Below are 24,848 nucleotides of genomic sequence, written 5' to 3'. Positions count from 1 at the left end.
GTTAGGCTTTGGGCTGAGAGATGGCTCAATGGTTAAGATCAACAGTTGCTCTCCAGAGGACCTGGGTTCAGTTCCCAGCACCCTTATGGTGGCTTGCAACCATCTGAGTTCTGGGGTTAAAGGTGAGTGGCACTATACCCAGACCAATATTTCTTTTGAAATTTAGGCTGATGATTCTTCTTCTTCTTCTTCTTCTTCTTCTTCTTCTTCTTCTTCTTCTTCTTCTTCTTCTTCTTCTTCTTCTTTTTATTTATTTATTTAGGATTTCGAGACAGGGTTTCTCTGTATTGTTTTGGAGGCTGTCTTGGAACTCTCTCTGTAGATCAGGCTGGTCTTGAACTCACAGAGATCTGCCTGCCTCTGCCTCCCAAGTGCTGGGATTAAAGGCATGCACAACTAAAGCCCCGCTAGGCTGATGATTCTATTCTATTTAGAATAATAAAATCATGTATTTTACACTAGAATAAAATATACTGCAAATGTATATAATATCACTATGTAGTCATATTCTTTTAACCATGTAGAAGTTACTAATAGAGGGCATTCATTATATTTTTTATGTCTACTAATCATTACCTAAGAATATAGCCCTCTGGGGCTGGAGAGATGACTCAGATGCTAAGAGCACTGACTGCTCTTCCGGAGGTCCTGAGTTCAATTCCCAGCAACCACACGGTAGCTCACAACCATCTGTAATGAGATCTGGTGCCCTCTTCTGACCTGCAGGCATACATGCAGGCATAACACTATATACAAAATAAATACATAAATAAATCTTTTTAAAAAAAGAATATAGCCCTCTGCCATGGAGAGGTGGCTCAATGGTTAAGAGCACTTGATGCTCTTGCTGAGGGCATGGGTTTGGTTCCCAGCACCTACATGATGACCCGCAACCATCTGGAGCTCCAGTTCCCAATGATCCAATGCCCTTTTTTAGCTTTCAGGGACACCAGACACATATGTGGAACACAGACATATATATATATATATATGTATGTGTGTGTGTGTGTGTGTGTGTGTGTGTGTGTGTGTGTGTATGCAGGGAAAATACTCATACACATAAAATAGAAATAAAGGAATACAACCCTAAGTTTTTAGTACTTTCAGAAATATATTAGAGTGGGCTGGGGAACTCGCTGTTAGAGTGCTTATCCTGCATGTGCAAAGCCCTGAGCTTGATCCTCAAATGCAAAACAAGAAAAGGAAAAGAAACGCACTAGGTGAAGAAAGCAGTAGGCAGAATCAAACGGAGCCTAGCAGGACCTCTCGCCAAGTGTAGAATAGTACAAAGCATCTTTGATGTGAGGCTCAGTTAGAAGGAGGACTACAGTGTCACTTTCCCATTACATAACAGATTCTGCAAGCTCACAGTCATTCCTAAGCATTTGTGGTTGTTTTACTATGTGGCTGAGAATGACCTTGAACCTCTGCTCCTCCTGCTTCCCTTTACCCATTGCTGAGATTATACACATGCACTGCCATGCCTAGTTTATGGGGTGCAGAGGAATGGACCCAAAGCTCTGTGCACATCAGACACTCTATCAACGGAGCCATCTCTCCAGCCCTCTCATGCTTGTTTGTTGAAGCAGGTTGTGTAATCCAGGAAGGCTTTTAATTTATACGTAGCCTAAGCTGGCCCCAGACTCACGCTATGTTGCCCGTGCCTCAAGCTCCCAAGTACTGGGGACATGTCATTTGCCGTTCTGTCCCTTATTCTTCATATGTGAAAGCACAGACTTTCACATCCACCCACATGAAAAATTTCAAATGAATTCAGTTTTTACTGAGAAGGAAATCAAACAGTCTTGATGGAGAACTAATGATTGGCTAGGTGTGGTGGCACAGGCCTGTGTCCCAGTTGGAGAACTAATGATTGGCTAGGTGTGGTGGCACAGGCCTGTGTCCCAGTTGGAGAACTAATGATTGGCTAGGTGTGGTGGCACAGGCCTGTGTCCCAGTTGGAGAACTAATGATTGGCTAGGTGTGGTGGCACAGGCCTGTGTCCCAGTTGGAGAACTAATGATTGGCTAGGTGTGGTGGCACAGGCCTGTGTCCCAGTTGGAGAACTAATGATTGGCTAGGTGTGGTGGCACAGGCCTGTGTCCCAGTTGGAGAACTAATGATTGGCTAGGTGTGGTGGCACAGGCCTGTGTCCCAGTTGCTTGCACGGAGACAAAAGGATCACTCAAACCCAGGAGGTTGGGACCTGGTGAGATGCCCACTCCAAACACAATACCACAAAGCAAGAAGCAGATGACTCGCAGCACAGTGTGTGAAGTGGGCTTAGTCACGCAATCATGGCATCGAAGCGTAATTAACTTACATTTTTATGAGTGGGAACAGGAAGCCTCACCGTCTGCAAACGAAAGAGCAAAGGGTCATTTCTAAAGCATTTGTGGTGGTTTTAATCCAGTGCTGGTTACGGTCACCTGTGCACTAACCCTAACACATTCATAATTGCATTCTTCATAGCAGATCTTCATGTGCAGGAATGAAGTGTCATAAATCATTAATGCTTAAAAATAGTTTTTTGAGTCAGAGTCTCACTGTGTAGCTCTGGTTGGCTTGGAACTTGCTGTGTAGACCAAGATGGCCTTGAACTCACAGAGATCCACCTGCCTCTGCCTCCAAGTGCTGGCATTAAAGACCTGCGCCACCACATCCAGCTGTTTATGATTTTAAAGACCCATAGAGGCAGGTAAGGTTATGTCTGCAGTCCTAGTATTTGGGAGATGGAGGCAAGGGGATCTCCTAGGAATTGCGACAACTTGGTCTACATAGCAAGTTTGAGGCCAGTTAGGGCGTCATAGCAAGACCCTATCTTGAAAACAAAACCAAACTCTAGAAATGAAAACCGTACTTTACCTCGTTGCTTGTCAGTAGAGCTCGGTGAGTGGACAGCTGTATCAAGGTCTCTTTCACCACAGTGCTCATGGGGATCTCCATGGCTACGGCCCAGACACAGGTGACAGTTAGAACGCTCAAGTGCAGAAACAGCCTCATGACTCTGAAGCCTTCAGGGTTGGCCTTTAGCAAAGGAAGAGTGCAGGGCAGGACTGCATCCCCAAGCAATTTATTCTCTCTTTGAGGAAGTGAATAATTTCTAGCAATCAGATAGAGGACACCTAATAAAGACAAGTAGTGAAACTCAGTGTTTCCAATGCCTTCCTTGGGTCATTAAAAAATGCATTTTTTCTCATAATAGTAAATATCTCTACACTTACTTCTGTTTAAAAAGCACTTTCTTTTTTCTTTCTCTCTTCTTCTTCTTCTTCTTCTTTTTTTTTTTTTTTTTTTTTTTTTTTTTTTGAGACAAGGTTTCTCTGTATTGCTTTCGAGGTTTTCCTGGAACTCACTCTGTAGACCAGGCTGGCCTCAAACTCATAGAGATCCGCCTGGAAAAAGCACTTTGTATAACAAAAGAAAATTTGTTTCTACAACCTGTACACTCCATTCAGAATATTGAATTTCTCCTTGAAAGATGTACAAAATAATGCAAGTCTCTCTAGAGATGCCCACACTCAGACTCTTGGGTATATGCTCTCTTTTTCCTAAGCATCTTTTTCACCAACCCCCTGCTCCAACTTAATTCTTAACAAAGTAGAAAAAAAAAAGAAGAATATGCATTCAAACATATACCTCTAGACATACTGTTATGCTAAAACACATAAATATTTTATGTCTTCCTGGGTGCACACCAGCAGATGTGGGAAGTACAGTCAGGAGGATCAAAAGGCGAGGGTCACCCTTGGCGACATAGTAAATGTGAGGTCAGCCTGGAATGCACGACAGCCTGTTTCAAACAACCAAAGGGCAAAGGGAAAGATGGTTTATATCTTCTCAGTTGAACTAAACTCTGCATTGGCTGAAGCTAGAATTATCCGTGCTTCAGAAGGGAATTGGAAACACTCTGGGGAGGACACTGACTAGAGAGTCCAGCGGAGCTGAGTGACATGGTGTAGGTTTTTGATCAACATTCTGTCTGGTCTTGGTAACCAAAAGCCTAACTCAGACTGGGTGAAGATAAGCAGAGGGCTTGTTGGTTCCTATAACAAGCAGTGCAGGGTAGCAGCTCCTTCCTGTGTTGCTTCAGGGGCCTGGCCTTGACCCAGTTTTCTTTTCTTTCTTTCTTTCTTTCTCTCTCTCTCTCTTTCTTTCTTTCTTTCTTTCTTTCTTTCTTTCTTTCTTTCTCTCTCTCTCTCTCTCTCTCTCTCTCTCTTTCTTTCATTAATTTTATTTAAATTAAAAACAATCTTATTTTACATACCAATCCCAGTTCCCTCTCCCACCAGTCCTCCCAACCCCCCCATCCACTCCTCAGGGAGGGTGAGGCCTCCCATAGGGGATCATCAAAATCTGTCACATCATTTGGGGCAGGACCTAGGCACTCCCTCATTTATCTAGGCTGAGAGAGTATCTCTCCATAGGGAATGGGCTCCCAAAGCCCATTCATGCACTAGGGATAAATACTGGTTCCACTGCCAGATGTCCCACAGACTGCCCAGATCCCCCCAACTGACACCCACATTCAGGGAGCATGGTTCAGTCTTATGCAGGTTCCCCAGCTGTCTGTGAGATCCCACTTGCTCAGGTCAGCTGTTTCTGTGGGCTTCCCCAGGATGGTCTTGACCCCTTTGCTCATCACTCCTCCCTCTCTACAACTGGATTCCAGGAGTTTGGCTCAGTGCTTAGCTGTGGGTGTCTGCTTCTGCTTCTATCAGCTACTGGATGAAGGCTCTAGGATGCATGTAAGGTATTCATCAATCTCATTATAGGGGAAAGGCATTTAAGGTAGCCTCTCCACTATTGCTTAGATTCTTAGTTGGGGTCATTCTTGTGGACCTGGGAATTTCCCTAGTGCCAGGTTTCTTGTTAAGCCCATAACGGCACCCTCTATCAAGGTATATCTTTTCTTGCTCTCCTTCTCTGTTCTTCCCCCAACTTGACCTTCCTGATCCCTCATGTTCTCCTCCCCCTCCCCTTCTCCCTTCCTCTCAGTGATAAAAAACAATGACATCTTAAAATTTGCAGGCAAATGGATGAAACTAGAAGAAACCATCCTGAGTGAGGAAGCCCAGACAAAGAGAGACAAACATGGTATGTACTCACTCATATGTTGGTGGATTTTAGACATAGAGCAAAGGATAACTAGCCTACAATCCACAACCCCAGAAAAGATAGGAAACAAGGAGGACCCTAAGAGAGACATACATGGTGCCTCCAGAAGGGGAAAGAGACAAGATCTCCTGAGTAAATTGGGAGCATGGGGGGAGGGGAGGGAGGTAGCTGAGCCAGTTTTCAAGCAGCTCTCTGTGGGGGTCCCAGGGTGACATCAGGATTCCTGGCTCTCTCTTGTCACATGCAGCAGGAAGAATCAATTTTTACATTTCCTTTCCTCCCCCCTCTCTCCTCTCCTCTCCCTCCCTCTCTTTCTTTCTTTTGTGGTGTGTGTTCATTGAGACAAAGCCTGACTATGTGGCCTAAATTGTCCATGAATATCTGCTTCTTCTGCCTCAGCCTCCCAAGAACTGCGTCAGCAGGCAATGGTGGCTCACGACTGTAATCCCAGCACTTGGGAGGCAGAGGCAGTTGAATCTCTGTGAGCTTGAGACCATCCTTGTTTACAAAGCAAGTTCTAGCACCGACAGAGCAGTTAGGCAGAGAAACTTTGTTTTGAAAACAAAACAAACAAACAAACAAACAAAAAAAGACCTGTGTCAGGCATGTCCCACCGCACCTGCCTCCAGTTTTTCTTTTCTGGTTGTTTAATACAACAATTCAGTCCTAACTTCATGAGCAAGGAAAGTGTTGCTGTTATTTTGCTAAATGAATATGATATACCTGTCAAAGTGTCTTCTAAGTAACTATGTGTGTGCCCATAGATCAGTGCTGCTGTCAGCTTTGGTCAGGGGCACTTATTTTTAAAGTTATAATTGCAGAGACCCATAACTGGTCAAGGAGCTAAGAACGAGTGACCATTGAATGCTCAGCCCCCAAAGTGGGGAAATCTATATCACCCCCTACAATGATCAGGAAACATACAGAATGTGAGCACTTTAGGAGTGTAGAAGCTGTGTGGAATGATGACGTCTGGGCATCGGGTAGTTATTGTGATCACTTGCACAAGACTGGGTACATTAACAGTCTGTCATGGCCCAACTTAGGATTTAGATATAGTTGCAATTAGTGGCTGATGGGTGATATCTCCTATGGCAAGGTGCCCATGGTCCGGTAAACAGCCCTAAAGAAACACTTTCACCAGAAGGGAAATGAGAAGGTGGGAAAGAGGGTTAGTTTGGAAAGAATTAGCAGGAGTGGGAAGGGAGCAAGAAATAGAAATGGGATGAATATGGCTGATATATAATCTACATGTATAAAAATGTCATAATGAAATTCATTACTGTGTATAACTGATTGACACTAATAGGAACCTGGATTAAAAACAAATAAAAAAACAGTTCAGATTCTAGCAAAACGGTGGCGCCTGTGGTCTATAATCCTGGCATTTAGGAATTTGAAGCAGGAGGATCAGCTATATAGTGAATTTGAGGCCAGCGTAGGTTACATGAGGCTCTGTCTAAAAACCAAAAGCCCAAACCCCAAATAACCATAACATTCAAACAAGTCAGCCTCAATTTGGAAAGAGGAGGGGATAGTGGGAAGGAGGAAGGAGACAGTAGGAGTAAATATGATCAATGAACATTATAAACTTGTTAGAAAATATCACAATGAAACCTCTTATTTTATACAATTAACATACACCAATGAAATAAGGAAAAGCCAATTTGGAAACGAGGGTTATGTGTTCCCAATGGACCTGTGGCTAAGCCTATGGGATATACCATTTGTTCTTCCTAAGCTAAAAGTGGACATCATCCCGTCCACACAGCTGAGGCATCATGGGAGCTGAGATTCATGGTAGTTGTAAGAGGTATGTAGACACTGGGAAAGAAACAAGTACATCATAGATAGTTAGCGTGTGTTCCCCAAGGCTGAGCGGTCCCTTCATATCGATGGCTGGCTATGCATGAATATGTGTCATCAGGGGAACCAGTCTTTTGTTCCTTAGGCTCAGATCTATAATCCCAGAATCAAATACAAATTCTTATGAAGAATCTTTTCCCAAAGCTGTGCATAGTTCTACATGAGAGGCAAGGGCAGATGCACCTATAGCATGCAGCCATCTGTGCGCTCTCTCTCTCTCTCTCTCTCTCTCTCTCTCTCTCTCTCTCTCTCTCTCTCGTGTGTGTGTGTGTGTGTGTGTGTGTGTGTGTGTGTGTGTGTTGTGTATACATGGAGGGATGCATTTTCACATACATCATGTTTATACTGAGGTTTGGGCCCTTGACTAGACATGCCTGAGTTGACCACCTGAGAGGTATTTTCCTTGTGTTGTTGGAGAGATGCTGTCTCACTTCGTTGAACCTGTTAGCAGTGAAGTAGGAACTACAGCAGGCCTAAAATGATGATCTCAAAACCCAAGCTTAGCTCTCTCTGGGCCTGGCTTCCCCCAGAGGTCATAAGACAATAATTCTATTTCCCTTTTGACGTCTTCTGGCTACATGAATAAAGTGTGGGCTTAGATGAAGGCTTCAGGGGAATTGCCAAATAATTTGTAATTTTAACAACTTCAACAAGGTTTCTGAGTGATTCAGCCCCATGATGGCGCTGCACAGGCCGTGAAGGGAGTAGCAGATTGAAAAGTCCATGCGTCAGCCTTTGCTAAGCAGGAAAAACACAGCAACAGCTCACCGTTTATAGAGAAGTTACCATTAGCTGGCTCTGAAGAGGATGAAGTGGGAAAGGCCATACTTACAAAGTGAAGGTGTAACTGAAGCACAGCACAGATCACCTGTCTAAGTGCGCACTCAGCTGCAGCTCAACTACCGCCATATGGCTCCCAGGGACTCAAGTTTCCAGACACCCAGTTTAAAAAAGAAACTCAAGCCAGTTGGTGGTGGCACATACCTTTAATCCCAGCACTCAGGAGGCAGGGGCAGGAGATTGAGGTCAGTCTGGTCTAGAAAGCAAGTTCCAGGACAGCTAGAGCTGTTACACAGAAAAACCCTGTCTCCAGAAACCAAAAACCAACCAAACAAACAAACAAAAAACCCAAAACCTCACATATGCTGATTCCCTACTTAGAAAAAAGATTTCCTGTACTTCTTGTTTGTTTGAAATAGCCAAGACTGGTCTTGAACTTGCTATGTATTCCTTGAAGTCCTTATCCCTGTCTCAGCCTGCCAAATGTTTGAATGACAGGTGGTGTGTGTTGCCTTGTGGGTTCAACACTGTTTTTCTTCAATCTTTTAATTGTAAAGAAACACACTGATACATGAAATGTTTCATCTTAGCTAGTAAGTATTGGGTCCAGTAGCATCACATGCAAAAAACAAAAAACAAAACAAAACAAAAAATCCCCTTGCAGACCTGTCCCCTTGCAAAACAGAAGAAACTCTTATGCATTGTCAGAGATCCCCTCCGGCCCCGCCAGCCCCCCCTTCTGCTTTCTGATTCTGTGGGTTCCACTCCAGCCAGATCGTACACTACTGTCTCTTGTGACCTGTTTACTGCACCCATCTTCAGAGCCCATCGATGCTCCAGCATGTGTGAGCATTTTCTGCCCTGCTGAATAATACCCTATCTCATCACATAGAACCTGTTGTTTGTTTGCCTTTCTGTTGATGGATGCTCAGGCTTCTCCCCTCTTTTTGTTTTATTAATGTGTATACTGTGTGTGTGCCTGAATATGTGTTGTGCACTGCATGTTTGCAGGTTCTCATAGAGCCTGGAAGAGGATATCAGCTTCCCTGGAACTGGAATTACAGGACGTTGTCATCTGCTTGACTTATGTGCTGGGAATTGAACTTGGGTCCTATAGGGAAAAGGGACCAGTCAAAGAAACACACCCTGAGCAGAGCCAAAGAAACACACTTTGGCCCTGAAACCAGAGCCAAATCTGACCCTAATCCTGGTGTAAAAAAGTAACCACCGGAGCAGAGCTCTAGCCAATCTGAGCTCAGCACTGAAATCGGACCAATCCCTACTCTGGAAAAACTTTCCCACCCCACAAGAATCCCTATATAAACCCTGTGTATGTTTAGCTTGGCTGGCCCAGCTGCCGTCCAATAAACCCGTTTCGATGAGCTTCTTTTGCGGCGGCGACGGAGCAGAGGCCACCCTGGGCAGAGCAGAGCAATGCAGAGCAAGCAGGGCTGTAACACTTGCCCAGGAAACCTTCCTAGGCAGAGCGGAGTTGTTACACTCTGCTCCCGGCTCCCGGCTCTCTGCTCTCCAGGAGCAGAGCTGAACTGTAGCAACTTCCCTGGAGAAACCTCCTGCCTAGCAAAACTGCTACACTAGGAGAACATCCCCAGCTGGAAGACCCTGTCCTGCCAGAGCGGAGCGGAGCTGATACACCCGAGAAGCCTTTCTCTGAGGCAAGGCTGTAAGCTACCCAGCTTACTGCAACCTGTGGTGGTCCTTGGCTCCCTAGCTCCAGGATACCTTTCCATCTGAGCTGTGTAACACTCAGTATTCTTGGCTCCTGAGCTCCAGGATACCTTTCCACCTGAGCTGTGTAACACTCAGCATTCTGTGACTCCCGAGTGCCAGAATACCTGACCCACTCCTGTTCCATCCTGTCCCGACCCATCCCGAAACGCTTACAGGTCCTCCTCAAGAACAGCAAATGCTCTTCACCACTGAGCCATCTCAGCAGCCCCTCTTTCCTTTTTCGGTTGCTTTAAATAATGCTGTGCGTGTACATGTGTATAAAGTATGTTTCTTTTCTCTTTTATAGGGTCTTGCTTATACTAAACTGACTTTTAACTCACTACATAGCTAAGGATGATCTTGACCTGATCTTCCCGCCTCCACCTTCCGAGTGCTGGGATTACAGGTATACACCACTGTACCAAGTTCCTTCCCATCACTCTCCTCTCTTTTCTTTCGAGATGGGGACTCTGGCAAAATAGACCATAATGGCTTCAAACTCTCAGTCTCCCAGCTTTAGCATCTCAAGTATTGGGAGTACAGATTTCAAGTGTGGATCACCACAGATGAGAATCACATTTCTCATAAAGCTATGGTACTAACTTTTCTTCTGTGAGTCTAATATCCTCAACATGATTGCAAGCTTTCTTGGAGTATGTATAGTATTTATTACCAGGGTGTGTGTGCTTGTGAGCATGGAGGTGTGTAGACTTGAGCATGCCATGGTGTACAGATAGAGATCAGAGCACAGCTTATGGGAGGCAATTATTTCCTTTCTACCATGTGGATTCAGATAGTAAACTCAGGTCATCCAGGTTGGGGGCAAGCACCTTAATAGGTGAGCCGGCTCACATGGATGTTTAGAGTGGGAACTTCAGAACATTTGAAAGAGCTTTATTAATAGAGGTTTCCAAACAAAAGTTAATGATTTGTTTTGAAACGTTATAAGTACATCTTATTTATTTGTATAGTGTGCCTGAGCACATGAGTGAAGGTTCAAGCTTTTAGGAGCTGGTTCCCTCCCTCCACCATGCATCTCTGGGGTTAAACTCAGGTCATCAGGCTTGGTAGCAAGCACCTCTAGCCACTGAGACACCTCACCAGCATCCAGATTATTTTAATCTCCTTTGTAGGACAATTTCAAATAAACTATCGAGGAACTCCATTCCTAAAGAGATGGCCTGTGATCCTTTTCCTTAGTGCTGATTGGACACATTGCTTCTATTTATAAGGTTGATATGGGAGCCTATAATCCTAGCACTCAGGAAGCAAAGGCAGGGGGATTTCTTTAAGTTCAAGGCCAGCCTAGGCTATCTAGTGAGTTCCAAGCCAAGATAGGATATGAAATGAGACTGTCTTGCACTGGGGAGGCAGAGGGTATACAAAGTTCTAGTCTAGCCTGGCCTACATGAGACCCTTCCTTAAAATACTAAGTGTACCAAAACAAAATAAAGATTAGCCTAGAAAGAGGAAAAACTACCATAAAGAAATCTGATGAAGGCAGCCTTGGGTGGGTGATGATCAATCCGACAGTGATCAGTCATGTTATAACATGAACTTTTGATATGGCATGATAAGAATGACATATTATCTCTGTGGTCTTCCTCATCCAAACCATAACTTCTGCCTAACCATGAGCAAGATACCACACATAGCCAAATGGAAAGACACATACCTGGCCAGTGCTCACCCAAAGTCATTAAGGTCATCATACACAGGGACAGACTCAGACAAACTCACAGCCTGGAGGCATCTGCCAGACACACTGAGTGCTAAGGATGTGCTTCCCCAATTAAGATCCAGGAAAGCAAACAAAATCACATCCAGGAAACACCAGAGTTCAGCAGCGTACCAGACTTGGTTCTCTCTTGTATCAATGGATGGATCATTGTACAACAAGGACCTGTGCACAGGGCAGACCTGCACAGATTCTCCACAATACCCTTATTTCTTTTCTGTAAATCTAAGACCGTTCTTTAAAATTATATAAAAATTACATGCAGTTGAAAAAATTTAATGCACATTTTTACTTTTACTACTAAAAAGGTTATGTGGTCCAGGGAGCTGGCTCTGGGGGTAAAGATTCTTACTGCCAAACCTGAATTCCACATAGTGGAGGGAGAGAGTCTACTCCTGAAAGTTGTGCTCTGACCTCCATACATGCACCATGCCATGTGCATGTCCACATTCACACACACACTAGAAATAAATGAATAAATGTAATTAACTAAAAAAGGAGGGGCCTAATGGCACAAACAAAATAAATGCCAGCTAATTGGGAGACCAAGGCAGGAGGACATAATTTCAAGGCTTCCCTGGATTGTCTAATGAGGTCCTCAAAATAAAAAGGAGGGCTGAGCGTCAGGCATGGTAGCACACGCCTTTAATCTTAGCACTCTGGAGGCACAAGCAGTTGATCTCTGTGAGTTGGAGGCCAGCTGAGTCTCCATAGTGAGTTCCAGGCTAGCCAGGGCTACATAGTGAGGCATTGTTGTAGGCTCTCAATATTTATCGAATAAATAACTGAAAAAGCAGGCTCTTGACTGTAGATGGTATTAGTTGGACAAGTTAGTATGAACGCTGTAGAGGGTCACAGTGTCTTTTGCCTGTATTTGGGAACCTGAACAAAAACGGCTCTGGGAAGAGTCCTGGTAAAAAGGCAAAGTGGAGCTTCTAGGATCAGGTGTCATGACCACGCCAGGGGGAGCTGAGAAAATGCTTAAAATCTGAGTTACTGACCCAAGCCGAGTGGTGCGTACCTGTAACCTTACCATTTGAGAGGTGGAGGCAGAAATTCAAGGACAAACTCAGCCAGTCTGAGCTACATTAAATTGTCTCAAAAACAAGGCAAAACCCCACAAAATAATCTATTTTATTTTTGATGCAGGATCTCACTATGTAGCCCTGGCTGGCCTGGAACTTGATGTGTAGGCTAGGCTGGCCTCAATCTCATAGAGATCCACCCGCCTTTGTCTTTCAAGGGTTGGATTAAAAGTGTTCACCATTACATCCAGTTTATAATCTACAATATTTTAGGTGAACAGAAATAAATTACCAGTCAGTAATTTGAATCTTTAAGGATTGGTGGCTATACAGTTTAGAAAAAAAAGATAATGAATGTTATCATCATAATGCTATAAATTGAAATAAATAGGAATAAAATGGAACAAAGTAATGGTCATTTAAATGTGCATTGTGTAGTAACATATGTTTGAAAGTGCATACTCGAGGATGGCATTCATCTTTTCTGCCCTGAACCCTTTATCTCCTTTAATGGGTTATAGATCGGCAACAGTTTTTTCAATAGCTGTGGTTTTCACTATGATACCATTTCAGGTCAGATGACTTTTCCATGAGCTGATTCTAATCAATCAACTGGGCATGATCCTCTGAAGTTTTCATAGTGACTAAATGCAAATTTCCTCTTGACTCTTCTTTAACCTCTAGCCTTCCAGCCCTAAACCTATCTTTAAGATGAGGTTGTGTGTGTTTTTAATAAAATAAAAAACACTATAGGGAAATCAACACTGAACTTCCCTTGGCATAGCAACTATTAATTTTTTTTGGCAATTTCCCCTGATCTTTACTAACTTCTGGGCAATTTAAAGGGGTGGTAATCAATTTGACATTTACTTTTATCTTTCCTGACTGCTATTTCTTATTCACCTTTCTGTGTCATTTGTGATATGAAAGTGGTGTCTCCACTTACCTCACTGTTTCCCAACTTTTGGCCATTACTCTTGCCTCCAGGACTTCACAATTTAAAAGAATACCATGGGAACCCTCCTTGTAGAATTTGTGCTTGTTTTTTATGTTTCCATTTCTATTTTGAGTCAGTGTCTCATACATCCCAAGCTGGATATATGAGACAAACTCACTATGTAACCAGGGTGTTTTGATGGCCTGGAATTTGTTATGTAGACCAGGCTAGCCTCAAACATACAGCAACCCTCTTGCTTCTGCCCTGAGTGCTGGAATCACAAGCATCGCTAGCCTGTTGTGTCCAGCTGTTTGTTTTGAGGCAGAGTCCCCTTATAAAACCCAGGCTGGCCTCTAAAGGCAATCCCCCTGCCTCTGCTTCCCCGGTGTTAAGTTTTAAAAGCATGTACCACCATGTTCTGCAATTCTCTGTAGAATTTTTGAAAAGAACTTCCTTATGCTGACGAATGGACAAGATCATTTTCATAACTGTTGATGCCTTTTACCACATTGGCCTCTGGAAATGTTCTGGCCTCTGAAAATGTCCAGGTCACAAAGAAGAAATCTCTTGTATCTTTAATTTTTTTTTTGTTTTTTGTTTTTCTAGACAGGGTTTCTATGTGGTTTTGGAGGCTGTCCTGGAACTAGCTCTTGTAGACCAGGCTGGTCTCGAACTCACAGAGATCTGCCTGCCTCAGCCTCCAGAGTGCTGGTACTAAAGGTATGTGCCACCACTGCCCGGCTCTTTAATGTTTTTAAAGGTAGCATATACAAGTAAAGTTGTCTTGGCTTTTTCAAACACACACTCCATTATTGCTTTTATTCATTCTCCTCCCCTACATTCTTAATATTTTACAACTCACAAAGCATTTCCAAAAATAACATTAATTATGATATGAACACTGAGAGAGAATTAACACTAGGGTTTTTTGTTTTGTTTTCTTAAGACAAGACTACATGTACCCAGGATGGCTTCTCATTATGTACCCAAGTCACTCCTGATCCCCCTGCCTTTGCCTCCTGAGTTCTGGAATTACAGGTGTGCATACCACATCTGTTTTATGTGGTGATGAGAATCGAACCTGGGGTTTTGTGTATGTGAAACAATCACTCTAGCAGTTTTGAGATACCCCTCGCCCCCAGCATGAATTTTAAGAGTTTTGCTCACGTAATGAGTGAAAGGTTTCTGTAGCAGGAGTGATGCAAGCAGTAGCAGTGACTAGAGTTTGATAGCTGTTGGCAACCCCAAGTAGCAGTGTGCGTAGTTCTCTCACTGTGCCCCATATTCAAGATACTTGAACAAGAATTACAAAGAGTTATATATGGCAATAACAATCAGTACATCATAGTTTTTTCGATGTTCACAAAGGTCCTAAAATGATTGACTTTGAACCTCAAAATAGCCATGAGAAAATTTCAAGCAGAATTTCTAAGATAATAGAAAAAAAAAAGGTTTCCTAAGCCAGGTAATAAAACAAAAGAATAAGAACATTCAACCAATCTAGAAAAACCATAAAGAGTAAAAGAAGCATGAAGCACAGAATGAGACAGGGATAGTCCAAATTGACCAGAAGCCAGGGGATCTAGACAAGTTCAACTTACTTGCTAAAAGACACACAGTGTAAAGTTGTATTAAAGTCATTTACCAGCTGTTTTTAAGGGATACACAATTCAAATGACAAAGAAAACTGAATGAATATTAGCCAAGAGAGCTCAGTTATCAGTATCAATGAAGACAGTTGCTCAGAAAGTATCAGAAGGATGCAAAGGTAGACATAAGATAGCATCTCATGGTAGCTTAGGCTTTTACCACATTAACTTTGGTTCAAGTAAGACAATTTCCCAGAAGCACTTTACTGAGAATTGGGCATTTGATTGATAGGTCTGTTGAGCCTTAATGCTTTGTTGTTGTTTTGTTTTTTGTTTGTCCTAATCCCTCAGTCTTTCTTTGTAGCACAAGTTCTAATTGGTCTTAATAATAAAAACCTGGACTCAGATATTAGCGGGTGAAAGCTGAAAGATCAGAGAAGCAGAGCAACCAGCTACTAGAGTTCTTCCCTCTATAAAATTTCCAGACTCAAAAGAGGCTGAGCTCCTGTCCTTCCCCCGGCCTTATATTCCTCTCTCTGCCCAGCCATATCACTTCCTGCCTGCCAGTACAGATCTCCAGATCTCTATGGTTAACTAGTGGCTAGCTCTGATCTTCAGACAAGCTTTATTTGTTAGAGTACAAACAAGAAATCATCACATTTCTTCTTAGATAGTTCCCATTATTACAAGGTCTATTTTTTTTTGTAGTGGAATGTAACTACTATGATATATCCATTATTTTTTTCAGTTAACTATTTTTTTTCTGAGATGATTTTCAAAGTGTGTGTGTGTGCTTACATGAGGTTCACATGCTGCTCTTCCAGAGTACTAGGGTGGACCTGAATGCAGTTCCTAGCACCATCAGGCAGCCAGCTTCCAAGGCACCTAACACGCTCTTCAGCTCTACACAGGTACACATACCCACACACATACATGTAAGATTAATAACATATTTTTAAATAGCATGGCACTATCACTAGTACTCACATATGAGTCTCAAAATTCATTTTAAAAAATTACAATCATTATCATAAGATATTACTTAGTAAGCATTCTTGTCACGTAATTTCTAGTCTACATTCAGAATTCCCCGAGTCCCTCAATTTCTTTCTTTTTTTTTTTTTTTTTTTTTTTGAGACAAGGTCTTACTATTGTAGCCATGGTTGGATTAGAACTTGCAGGGTCACAGGCCTGTCTCACGAGGCCTGGCTGCTGTTGCTATTGCTGCTGCTGCTTTTCCTCCTTTTTTCTCCTTTCTTCCACCTCCTCCTCCCCCTCCTCCCCCTCGTCCTCTTCCCCCTTCCCCCCTCCTCCTTCATCTAAACGTAAAGCTAAGTGTAGACGCACACCTCTAATCTTAGCACTTGGGAGGCAGAGGCAGGTGCTTCTCTCTGAGTTTGAAGCCAGCCTGTTCTATCTACATAGGGAGTTTAGACAGCCAGAGTTACATGGTGAGACCCTGTCACAAAATCACAGCAACAGAAGAATAAAATATGATGACATCATTTCCCTTTCCTCCCTCCAACCCCTCTCCATTTACTGCCTCCCTTTACTTTCTCTCAAATTCATGGCCTCTCTTTCCATTGTTCTTCACAGACACACACACACACACACACACACACACACACACATACACACTCACATAATGTATACATACACATACATACAAGCAATCTACTGAGTCCACGTTACTCGAACATATATGACTTTAGGGCTAACCACTTGGTATTGGATAACCAACTAGGGGGCTCCTTCCCAGACTGTTTCTTCTGCCCTCAGCAGTCCTTAGTTGCCTTGTAGGTCTTTATCTGGTTGCCCCCTTCCATGTTAGCATGTCTACTGATGTTGTACTTGTTCGGGTCTTGTTTAGGCAGTCATATTGCTGAGGTATCATGTGTGAAACTTCCCTGTCATTTCTAGGAGAGGCATCTCACAGGTGTCCTGGTCCTCCCGCTCTTACAATCTTTTCACCCCTCTTCTGAGATGTTCCCTGAATCTTAGGTACAGGAATTGTGCTGTGGGTGTATGAACTTAGACCAGGCACTCAGAGCCAGGCTTTTATTTATTTATTTTATGAGACTGATGGTTAAAGGTGATCCTCCTGCCTCAGTCACCTAAGTGCTGGAATTGCAGGCCTGAACCTTCACAGCCAGCCCTTTCTCCTACTTTGAAAATAACCAATTCCTACCCTGTGACTTTGCTGACAGGAACAGACTTTCTTCCTACCTATGAGAACTCTGTGTTATAACAGCATCCAGTTTTGGGTCTACAGTAGCAGTCCCCAGACTTTTGGTATTAAACATCCTTTTGCACTTTTAAACACTGCTGATCATAGAAGTGTACATATGTTATTGATAACTCAGTGGTAAAGCTTTAAAAATCTACATATATATACATATATACATATATTTTTTAATGAGAGTTTTGCCTGCATATTTGTGCAACCTGTCTATACCTAGTACCCGGGGAGGTCAGACGAGAGTGCCAGATACCCTTGAACTGGAGTTACTGATGGCTGGGAGCCACCATGTGGGTGCTAGGAATTGAACCGAGGTCCTCTGCAAGAACAAGTGCTCTTAACGGCTGAGTTATCTTTCCAGTCCACAAAGCCTTTGCCCAGTACACACAAGGCCCTTGCAAGGATCTCAACACAAACCTGTGGAACATTAACTAGCAATATGTACATCTTACTGGGAATTAAAACTGATTTATTCTAAAGCATCATCACAATCATGTGATCAAGAGAAACTACTAGCCATTAGAAAGGGACAGTGAAAAATACAAATGCACAGTATTGTCAGTAAAGTGGATGTCATTAACAAACCACTTCATGGGTTTCCAAATGCACCCCAGCCCGGCCCATTCTTGCAGTTCAGGGATGCAAGTGTCGAGAGCAGAGTCTTGGTCTTTCCTACTTAAAAAGTTATTCTTTTCAAACCGGGCTTGGTGACTGTAAAAGTAATACTCGGAAGGTTGAGGCAGGAGAATCGCGAGTTCAAAGCCAACTTGGCCTGCAGACAGAGCCTACCAAAACACCAAAACACACTAAACAGTTAAGCACCAAAACACACTAAACAGTTAAGCCGGCAGCGGCTGCCCCAAGCAAGTAAACAGCAGGAAGTCAGACACCATTGCCCAGCCGCTAAGGGGCAGCACCGGGAAAACCCGTAGGCCTCCCCCTTCCCGGCATGCCCCGGGCGCGCGAGAGGCGTGGACAAGGGCGCGCGCGCCCCACATGACCCCAGGTCAAGCGAGGCGGGAATCGGAGTTTGCGGCTGCTGGGTCTCTTGGCGTGCGTTCTTCAGCTTTTGGGTCTGCACCTCTGAGCCGGCCCGTACCCTCCGGGGGAACCGGACGCCCTCGAGGCCGGAAGTGCTCCCGCCAGCAGCTAGCAGCGTGTGTTCCCAACTTTTCGGGCCTCTCGTGGCGTCCGCTTCCCGGCTTGCCCAGCTTCCGCCTGAGGTTAATCCTGCTCCTGGCGCTGAGATACGAAACGTGGTGCAAACATGTCCCAGATCGAAAAGATGAGCATTCTGGGCGTGCGGAGTTTTGGGATAGAGGATAAAGATAAGCAAATTATCACTTTCTTCAGCCCACTCACAATTTTGGTTGGACCCAATGGGGCGGGGAAGACGGTAAGTGCTGAGGCGAGGGCCCCGGAAGGTGCTTGGGGGTGTCGCCTGGCATGGCGCATGGACCTCAGCCACCTAGGAGCCACTGTTTGGGCTTGGCTCTTGTTCCCGAGGGAGGCCGTCTACGCCCGTGCTCTCCAGCCCCGCCCCCATGTTCCCTAAGCACAGCCGTCACTCCCCATCAGTTGTTCCCCTCTGACCCCCTCCCCAAAGGTATAAAATGTGGGGAATTCGTAACCCAGAGTTTCAAAACATGCCTCCTGGTAGGGCATAATGAATGGAAAATAAGTTGCTCAATGTGAAGATGAGCTGATGGAGTGGGCCTCAATCTGGAAAACTATTTGTTACCACGCGTCTAAAAATTTTGGCTGTGCATTGTCAAGCACATCTTTAATCCTAAATTGGCAGGGGCATGCCCATTTTTGTGAGCTCGAGGCCAACCTTGTCCACATACCGAGTTGCAGGCTAGCCAGAAATGCCATGTTGGGTGTTGAATGCCAGGAGGTGGACCTTTCTGCGGAAACGTTACGTGGTGAATGTCTGTAACGTATGTACTTAACATCCTACCAGGTGCAGTCATAGCATTCGTCTCCTGGAAGAAAGACCTAATTTGGCGTTTATAATCACTAGCTGTATAAGCATATTTTTTGTTATTATTTATTTTGGAGACAGCATCCCACGTAGCTTAGGCTAACCTTGAACTCCTGATCTTCCTGTCTCGTGTCGTCCCCCGCCCCCTAGTGCTGGAATATTTGTCGTAAGCTTCTGTGGTTCTCTTATAACTAAATAACACAATTTTCTATTTCTTTAGACCATCATTGAATGTCTAAAATATATTTGTACTGGGGATTTCCCTCCTGGAACCAAAGGAAATACATTTGTTCATGATCCCAAGGTAATGGCGTTTGTAAAGTTTCATATTTAAAAAATGAATTTTTTATAATTATAAACGTACTAGTTGCTTATTGTGGAGGACCTAACAATGGAAAGTATGAGGAGAGGAAGGTCATCTACAGTCTAAGCACCTCGAGATGAACAATTGGTATTTTCATTAATTTTTCCCTCCATATGTACTGTTTTACAGAGCAGAGATCATAGTCCTATCTAATGATACATTAAAGTGTATTCCCCACTAAGCGTTGTCAAACTGTGAGGTTATTAAAACACCATAGGGCTGACAAGGTGGTTCAGCAGGTAAATGCACTTGCTACGCAGGCCAGGGGCCAGACATGCGAAGGTGAAGGAGAGAATTCACGCCACATATGCCATAGCAGTGTGCCCACATACAAACATGCACATGTGTGCACATGTGCCTTCGAGAGCACACACAAAAAATAATAAAAAAATAATTAAAAAACCCCACCATAAGCCGGGCGTTGGTGGCTCACGCCTTTAATCCCAGCACTCGGGAGGCAGAGGCAGGCGGATCGCTGTGAGTTCGAGGCCAGCCTGGTCTTCAGAGTGAGTTCCAGGACAGCCTCCAAAACAATACAGAGAAACCCTGTCTCAAAAAACAAAAACAAAACAAAACAAAACCCCACCATAATGAATTTTTAATCTGGGTGTTTGGGATGTGTTTTCAGTCTTTATATATATATATATATTTTAAAGCTGATCTTTATTTTAAAATGTGGTGCTGTATAAATATCGTTAATAATTGCATTATTATTTGCATTTAGATTGCTTTTAGTTTTTCCCTGTAGTCTACCAAATCTTAGTGAAGCTTTGCTTGAATTGCAGTGTTTTTGCTACTAGTGTGTATACAGAACGTTGAGTTTGACCTGTGCGTTTTTCTTACTGCATATCTGTACACAAGAATATGAATTTACTTAGTGCCATTAAGTCTCAGCAAGTTAAGGGTTTATTGTTAAATTCTTTCTGTGCTTTTAAAACCATGTCTTTGAATATCTATAAATGTACTTGCACATTTATCTTTTAGTGTATCCCTATAAATTTATCATGCAGGTTAGGTTAGTGGTGTGTTATGCATCTGTTAATACACATACACAATTGCAGGTTTTAGTTTCCATTCGGTTGAGTTTATGTCCTGTAGGGTTGTTATTTGTTTACTTTAAGACAAAGTCTCACTGTATATTCTTGGCTGACCTGAAACTGGCTATGTAAACTAGTCTGGCCTTGAATTTAACAGAGATTAACCTGCCTTTGCCTCCTGAATTAAAGGCACGTGTCACTACTTACTACCAGCCCTAGTTTATTTAACCAGCCACCTGATAGTCATCTAAGTTGTATCAGTAACTGTAACTTTGATGGAGGCCTGGTTTACTGCCACATGCCTGTATTCCAGCACTCTGGAGGGGAGGCAGGAGGATCAGGAGATCAAGACCAGACCAGGCTACATGAGACCGTGTCTCAAATGAACAAATCCAAGTTGTCATGGTTTTTGTCAAGCTGACACAAACCTAGACACACCTGGAAATGAGGGAACCTCAACTGAGGAATTGCCTCCATCAGATTGGCCTGGGAACCTGTCTGTGGGGCATTTTCTTGATTGCTGATCTATATGGGAGGGCCCAACCCACTGTGGGTAGTACCATCCTTGGGCAGGTGGGTGTGAGCAAGGTAGCTGAGCAAGCCAGAGAAACAAGCCAGTAAACAGTGCTCCTCCATGGTCTCTGCTTCAGTGCCTTCCTCCAGGTTCCTGGCTTGAGCTCCGGCCCCGGCTTCCCTAGATGAAACTAACTTGTAAGCCAAATAAACCTCCTCAAACTGTGTTTGACCAGTGTTTTAGCAACAACACCTAACTAGTACACAAACCAAACCTAACCTCACAGAAACTCCTAATGTGACTTTAAATTTTCATGTGACTAAAGATAATGAAAATATTTATGAATTTCATCTTGTAAATAGTCTTACTGCTTAGTACATTTTTACTAAGCCCTCTCTAAAATGAGTGCTTCATACCCTGACTTTCCTAAATCTATAATCTCTGCTCAGTTAATGCTTTGGGCTTGCACTCTATTGAGAAATAGGAGGGAGGGATTAGGTGAACATTCCTCCAGTTTTTATAAAAATCTACCAAGCTATCCTACATGTGTGTCTATACTGTTCATAGTATTGAATATAAATTTTTTGTGAGTAATTCCCTATATTCACATCCTTCCCTTCTACTGATTCTACCTCCAGAACTCCAGTTTAGTAAATGAGAACATGATCCACACTTTTTTTTTCATGCCAAAACTTGGGGGTTGAGGCCAGGCATAGTAGCACACACCTTTAATCCATCACACAGAAAGCAGAGGCAGGTGAATTTCTGTGAGTTTGAGGCTAGCCTGGTCTACAGAGTGAGTTCCAGAACAGTCAGAGCTGTTACACAAAGAAACCCTGTCTCAAAAAAACAAAAACCTGTGGGCTAGTCTTAATTGATTCCTTTATTTTATCCCATTTCTGATGCACAAACCAGTCTTTGCTACTCCTTAACATGTATCTAGGATTTGTCCTCTTCATTCTGTTGCCACCACTGCTTAGGTACAAGCCACCACCAACTGATTTGAACTGTCAGTGATCCTCTAAATTGTTTACTTGCCTGTACTCTTGAAGTAAGTTCTAGACCATCCAGGGCTACAGAGAGACCCAGTCTCAAAAACAAATAAGACACAATTTTTTTTCTTTCATATAGCAAGCAACACCTGTAAGTATTTGTTCAGGAGGAAGAGAGTTGCTTCAAGTCTGGGACAGATTGTTCCAACCAGTGTTAATATTGAGTGCAGAGTCCCAGAAATGAAAACATGCTGGGTGTGTTCAAGGACTCAGAGGAGCAAAGTGGTGAAGGCAAACAATAGAAAACCAAGTCAATGGCCTGGCGTTGGTGGCGCATACCTTTAATCCCAGCACTCGGGAGGTAGAGGCAGGCGGATCTCTGTGAGTTCGAGACCAGCCTGGACTACCAATAGAGTTCCAGGACAGCCTCCAAAGCCACAGAGAAACCCTGTCTCGAAAAAACCAAAAAAAAAAAAAAAAAAAAAAAAAAAAAAAAAGAAAGAAAAGGAAACCAAGTCAACATTAGAGGACACTAGATTCTGTGAAGTCGATGTTTGGAAGACTTTGAGCAGAGAAAACAGATATGAGATGTGTGTTAGGGCTCACTCTGTTGCTGACAGAAGACTGTAAGTGGCAGAGGCAGGAGACAGACTGAGAGGCCTGTCTGTGATCATATTGGTGGTCTAGTTAAGGCAGTAGAAGTGATGAGAGACAGATTTGGGGTGTGACCTGAGGGTAGAAGCAACGGATTAGCTAATGTTTTGGATAATGATGTTGAGAGAAGCTGAAACATGGTCTCAGGCTTTCTCCTTGAGTAAGTTGTTAAGATAGTTTTCCACCAGGGCTGTGTTAGTGCACACCTTTGATCCAGCACTTGGGAGGCAGAGGAAGGTGGATCTCTCAGTTTGAGACCAGCCTGGTCTACAGAGACTCCAGGACTACACAATGAGACCCTCTCCTTCTCTCTCTCTCTCTCTCTCAAAAAAATGCCTTTAATTGTCATAGAGGTACTCAAAAAGGGAATTTGGGTGGGTCTGGTTTACATATATAAGTTTGAGGTATTCAGTAGATCTCCAAAGTAAATATCCAATTGCCAAAAAGAAAAAAGTACCATTGAGAAATTACAAAAGAAAATTAGGAATTATTGATAAATACATAGTTCAGTACAGTTATATTTAGAGCCTGAGAATGTCAAGTAGGAAGTGAATAAAAGAGAAGGGTTTCAAGGTCTGAAGCTAGGGCACTAGAGCTGATGTGTTTATAGATCAGGAAGAGGAGAGGCTGGCAGTTACTAAAGGAGCCTGCCATCAACTTCACTACGTTAACAGTTAGTGAAAGGGTGTTTAGATATATGGAGCCATTCGCTTCTCTTGACAAAGTGAGCTTCATGGTGAATTTTTTTCCCCTGAACTAAGAGGGCAACAGCTAGAGAATTTTTATTTTTTTTCTTTTCTTTCCTTTTCTTCAAGATAGGGTTTCTCTGTGTATCCCTGGCTGTCTTGGAACTCAGTTTGTAGATCAGGATGGCCTTGAGCTCACAGAGATCCACCTGCCTCTGCCTTCAGAGTGCTGGGATTAAAGACGTGTTCCACGCTACCCAGCAAGAGTTTTTCTTGGCTATTGTTATTAGTGGTTATAAAAGTGGGATATACTACAGTGTATAGACCATTGAGAATGTCTGGCTAGAGGGGAAATGAACACTGAACAAAAGAGGTGGCTAAAGCTACATGATCATGAGAAAATAAGTTAAACAGTATACTTCCAGTATTTTGAAAATATGTAAAATTAGCTTATTTTGAATGAGGTCTTTAGTGGCTTTCTGCTCATTTTTGGATAAGCAAGGTGTTAACGTTCTTTCCTTTCTTGATAGAGACATGCTGGCACTGCTTATGACAGTGTTTTTCTGTTTACCATCAAAGGTTGCTCAAGAAACAGATGTTCGAGCCCAGATTCGCCTGCAGTTTCGGGATGTCAATGGAGAAGTGGTGGCTGTGCAGAGGTCTATGCTTTGCAGTCAGAAAAGCAAAAAAACAGAATTTAAAACCCTGGAAGGAGTCATTACTAGAAGAAAGTAGGTATTCACCTTGTACTTAGATAGCTGCTCACACTGGTCTTCTGGGCCTAGAAAGCTTCCTGTAACTATTGTTTTATTTTAGGAGAGTATATTTTCTTTCCTCAGGATTTTGTTTTTCTTTTTGATATATTTTTTTTCTTTTTGAGACAAGGGCTTATACTGAAGCTCAGCCTGGTTTGGAACTCACTCACTATGCTGCCCAGAATGGCCTCAAACTCAAAGGGGATGCTTCTGCCTCAGCCTTGTGAGTGCCAGGATTATAGGCATACATCTCCACACCTGACCTCAAGCTTTACTTTTTAGAGTAATTTTGTATTCACAGAGTAGAACTCCATATATTCCATGCCTCCATATGTTCTGCATCTTAGCCACTATCAACATTTAGTTTTTTGATGCTATTTATTTTGATTTTTTTCAATTTCTTTCTTTTTTTTGTTTGTTTGTTTTTGTTTGTTTTTTTTTTAGACAGGGTTTCTCTGTATTGTTTTGGAGGCTGTCCTGGAACTAGCTCTTTATACCAGGCTGGCCTCAAACTCACAGAGATCCACCTGCTTCTGCCTCCCCGAGTGCTGGGATTAAAGGCGTGCAGTTTTTCAATTTCTTTTTTAACATTTATATATTGAATATGTGCTGGGAATCAAACCCAGGTTGTCTGCAAGAGCAACAAATGGTCTAAACCACTGAGCTATCTCTCTAGCTCAGAAATAGAAAGGCCTTATTAAAGATTTAGCAATACTATTCCATTACCTTATGTCATGTATGAATAGTTGTTGTAATTGAGAGTATATAACTGTTCAAGCACAGGTTGTGTAAATCTCTGTACTCTCATGTACAGAGATGGGTGAGGTGAAAGTAGTCAA

General features: G+C 43.0%; 2 protein-coding genes across 2 annotated transcripts in view; one reads left to right on the top strand and one right to left on the bottom strand.

The window, feature by feature from the left end:
• Il5 (interleukin 5) overlaps positions 1 to 3,003 on the bottom strand; it is a 4,250-nt gene extending 1,247 nt beyond the window's left edge. Inside the window, exons 1-2 of the mRNA XM_040747986.1 lie at positions 2,866 to 3,003; positions 2,324 to 2,356 (exon numbers count right to left, since the gene is read on the bottom strand). Coding sequence (XP_040603920.1) covers positions 2,324 to 2,356; positions 2,866 to 3,003 — 171 coding nt within the window. The remainder of the gene's footprint in view (positions 1 to 2,323; positions 2,357 to 2,865) is intronic.
• A 15,009-nt stretch (positions 3,004 to 18,012) lies between these two features.
• Positions 18,013 to 24,848, top strand: part of Rad50 (RAD50 double strand break repair protein) — a 61,661-nt gene continuing 54,825 nt past the window's right edge. The window contains exons 1-3 of the mRNA XM_005067768.4: positions 18,013 to 18,419; positions 19,228 to 19,311; positions 23,834 to 23,985. Of these exons, the coding sequence (XP_005067825.1) occupies positions 18,291 to 18,419; positions 19,228 to 19,311; positions 23,834 to 23,985 (365 nt within the window). The 5' untranslated portion in view covers positions 18,013 to 18,290. The remainder of the gene's footprint in view (positions 18,420 to 19,227; positions 19,312 to 23,833; positions 23,986 to 24,848) is intronic.

The sequence above is a fragment of the Mesocricetus auratus genome, unplaced genomic scaffold, assembly GCF_017639785.1.
Source record: "Mesocricetus auratus isolate SY011 unplaced genomic scaffold, BCM_Maur_2.0 Super-Scaffold_100007, whole genome shotgun sequence".
Lineage (NCBI taxonomy): Eukaryota > Metazoa > Chordata > Mammalia > Rodentia > Cricetidae > Mesocricetus > Mesocricetus auratus.
The sequence above is the reverse complement of the archived record's forward strand: the minus strand, read 5'-3'. Positions and strand labels throughout refer to the sequence as shown.